We start from the raw sequence: 3,393 nt of genomic DNA, 5'->3' as shown, positions 1-3,393 counted from the left end.
ACTCGCCAAAATTAACTTTTAATTTTTCAAAATTACTTTTTAACCTCCTGAAAGTAATCCCAAACAACTACAGTAGATAACTAGCCAAAGATCGCCAGATATCAGAAATTTTAAGAATCCAACTGGAAATTTCAAAGATAGCCGGGTATCTGGAAAGCATTAGAAGACCCAGTAGGAGCATTGAATCTGTCAATGTCCAAAATTCTACATCAACAGCTGTTACCTTGCACCTTGCTGCTGAGACAATGTTTCGCCTATTTATAATTGTCCTGTCTGAAGAATCTTTGGACAATGCATTTGAAACAGCTGAGCTGCACTGTCGATTTGTGACATGTTTATACCAGTAAACAATTAAAGATCAATAAGTCCAAAGCTTTAGCTAGTTTTATTAAGTTCTTAATTTCTGAATTTTTATAACAGGATTTGTCCTAAAGATCTGAGTTCTGATAGAATAATTTACCTTCCTTTATTTAGATGCGTAGCTTGCTTGCTAAACTTCAACTTCAAAAAGTAATTGTACCCCCTGCTTTGCATAATTCGTCCCACTACTAACTCACTAACTTGAAACAAGTTCATTTGTATAGAGAAACTAAAAATAAATCAATTTGGAATCCAGTTTTATTGAAAGGTTATTCATTGGACTGGTTATTAATCACCCAACAAACAAATATTTACTCTCTTGAATCTCCAAAATGGGAACACATGTTTCTTCAATAATTCTTAAACAAGAAAACACTTCAGTATACCATATATTCACATTCAAATACTCCATGTCACTCGTGGGCATGAGCTGAACTTGTGGATGTGTCGAAGGATTTCTTCCTGATCAGCAGGCAAGTGATCTTTGAAGGCTGTGCATTTTGAGTATTGTCAAGATTGCACAGCACAAAATCAGGCCGGTGGAGTGCAAGATTAAGCCGATCCTCCCCTACAACCAGTGCAGTTGCGTCAAGCAAGACATGCCATGAGTTCCGGTGAGCTTCTGAAATCCAGTGCATTGAATATCGTGTCCCGTTGATGTCAGCCGGATAAGAAAACAACCCTTTTGGTGTGTGCTTACATTTTCTCCGAAAGTACTGGCTAAGCTGTGATCCCTTGATCCTCAAGTCCAACCATGCTTCTGGTGCAAGTATTACTTTTGATTCCTTGAAACTTGCAAATTCTCTTACATAATCCAATTCTTCACCAATAATTGTCATGTAAAAGTTTCCCCTGAAGAAAGGGTAGCTTTCGCCGACTAGCATCATTGCATCTCTGTAATTTGGAGTGAACAAAACAAGATACTCGTCATCAGGCAATCCACAGTGCTTCAGGACTTTGTTTCGAGCTTGGATTTCAGGAATTGAGATGAAACTTCCGGGAAATGAAGATTTCTTGGTGAGAATGTCAAGCAATCTTGATGGTTCCAACTGAGTTCTGTCCAAATCAGGGAGATTGCTCCCAAAGGAAGGCGTTGATGGTTCCGATCTGAAACCATTCCTAGGGGATTTTCGCCTGTCGTCAGGTCCTGTTTCCGAGGACTCTTCGTTGATACAAAGACTAGAGAGATCTACCTTTTCGCCTTCAACAAGACCAGCATATTGTGGGTACTTTGCCAAGACATATTGCTCAACATATTGCATTTCTGTTGGTGTGATTGGTCCCGACCATCTGAGGTCAAGGCCATGGAGTGTTGATATGGCTTCAGCTACAATATGTGCCGGAATCAAAGTATGTGCTTTCTGTTAAAGGATGAAAAATTTTATTGGAGACAAGACTCTCGCAGGAACTAATAGAACATGAACTAAATGATTAATTTTGAATCCGAAACATTACCTTGATAACCATACTGCTTGGTCTTCCATTTTCTGTTGGTGATTTGGGAATTGAAGCAGAAAGATCTGGTTTATATTCACCTTCCATGATACCCTAATTTGTCAAGTCTCCGGTTTATCAGAATCTTTAAAGCTTTTGATTTCATAATTTTGTAAAACAGCCTACAATCTGCTCCTCAGTGTTCCTCCCCATGATTCCAATTCACCGCAACACTCACTAACAAGAAAAAAATCACTTGTTTATGAGGCAAGAAATTAATTAAACCCAAACACAAATGAAAAAACCATGATAACAATTTAGTAGGAACTAAACATTTCTTGTTGCAGAAGTGTATCTGAAATTCTAAATGAAGTGTTTTAAATAAACAAACTGAAAGAAAAAGAAAAAGCCACCGTCTATGACAAAAGCAATGTCCTAAAACATCGTACCTTGAATCATTTAGTTGAGAAACTGATTTTTAAGTGCATATCATACGTATCGCCAGATCATTTGTTTAGGAATTATGTAATGCTACATCTTGATTTAATTAATGGCCTAGATTGAGTTTTAATTTCTTCACCTCTATCAATCCGACAACTTGAATTGAATTATTTAGTGATAGAATGAGATGGGAACAACCCTGTAAATGTATTCTATTGGAAAATGAACGTCAGCCTGTGAATTTAAAATTTCGGAAGGAAAGTGACTTTTGAGAGTAGTTAATTTGAAATCTTACACGTACAGGTGGGAATGGGAATCTCTTGAGTTAGTCAATCTGTTAAGTAAGTGCTAATTGCTAGCTAAATTTTTATATAAGAAAATGTATTTGAAGAGTATCTGATAGTGAAATTCACTTAAAAATTTCACATTGAATGAACTACTAGAAAGATGAAATCAGGTACAACTTGCATTGTTTTTTTTTTTTTAATATCATATTTCAGCATTGGGACGATGAGTCCAATCCAAAGATCAACTATGAAAATGGAAGAGAGCTACCCTATTAAACAATAAAATTCTAAAAGTTTGCACATTTATTTAAAGAGTAGGTCTTTTGAAACCCTCAAAATTCTTCATAAAACCCTTCTTTAAATGAAATTACTTAAATAACCTAACACAAATTAAATAATTTTTTTAATTTTGAATGGAAATTCAATTAAACACTTAGATAAATTGTTCTTTTATCAAACTTTTTACACTCACCTCATTTCATAATTTATGTCTATATTTTAAATTTTAATTGAAAAGATTAAAAAAATTTATAAGAGTTTAGAGTTATGAAAGTAGAAGTTATATAATAAGAAAAAAATTAAGATAAGTTCCTTATTTTTAGGATTTTTATGCAACTTACAAAGAATTTTTTTTTTTTGGGATAAAATTTGATGAGAAGATAGTTAATTTTAATATATAAAATATATAAATTTATGTTTTATCAATTTGACTAAGGATATTTTAGGAAAAAAATTCAAAAAAAAGATGTTACAAGGATTCTAGAGGAGTGTTAAAAGGTCAACTCATATTTAAAACTTTCCATTGACAATTGACACAAGCAAGAAAATTCTTTAGCGCCTAACGCCTTATTCAGGCTGCTAGTGTGTAATT

The 3,393-nt window shown here is 34.1% G+C and overlaps 1 protein-coding gene across 2 annotated transcripts; it reads right to left on the bottom strand.

The window, feature by feature from the left end:
* Positions 1-611: 611 nt before the first annotated feature.
* Positions 612-2,384, bottom strand: LOC102614362 (hypothetical protein). Of its 2 annotated transcripts, XM_006485292.3 has the most exons (3): positions 2,244-2,384; positions 1,816-2,031; positions 612-1,721 (listed from the first exon to the last, which is right to left on the bottom strand). In XM_006485292.3, the coding sequence occupies exons 2-3, from the start codon at positions 1,900-1,902 to the stop codon at positions 774-776; spliced, it is 1,035 nt and encodes a 344-aa protein (XP_006485355.1). In that variant the 5' UTR covers positions 1,903-2,031; positions 2,244-2,384; the 3' UTR covers positions 612-773. The 2 variants fall into 2 exon arrangements, with proteins under 2 accessions (XP_006485355.1, XP_006485356.1); XM_006485293.3 differs by lacking the exon at positions 2,244-2,384 and having other exon boundaries at positions 1,816-2,228.
* Between the last annotated feature and the right edge of the window lie 1,009 nt (positions 2,385-3,393).

This window comes from Citrus sinensis, chromosome 4 (genome assembly GCF_022201045.2).
Source record: "Citrus sinensis cultivar Valencia sweet orange chromosome 4, DVS_A1.0, whole genome shotgun sequence".
In the NCBI taxonomy this organism is placed as follows: Eukaryota; Viridiplantae; Streptophyta; class Magnoliopsida; order Sapindales; family Rutaceae; genus Citrus; species Citrus sinensis.
The sequence above is the reverse complement of the archived record's forward strand: the minus strand, read 5'-3'. Positions and strand labels throughout refer to the sequence as shown.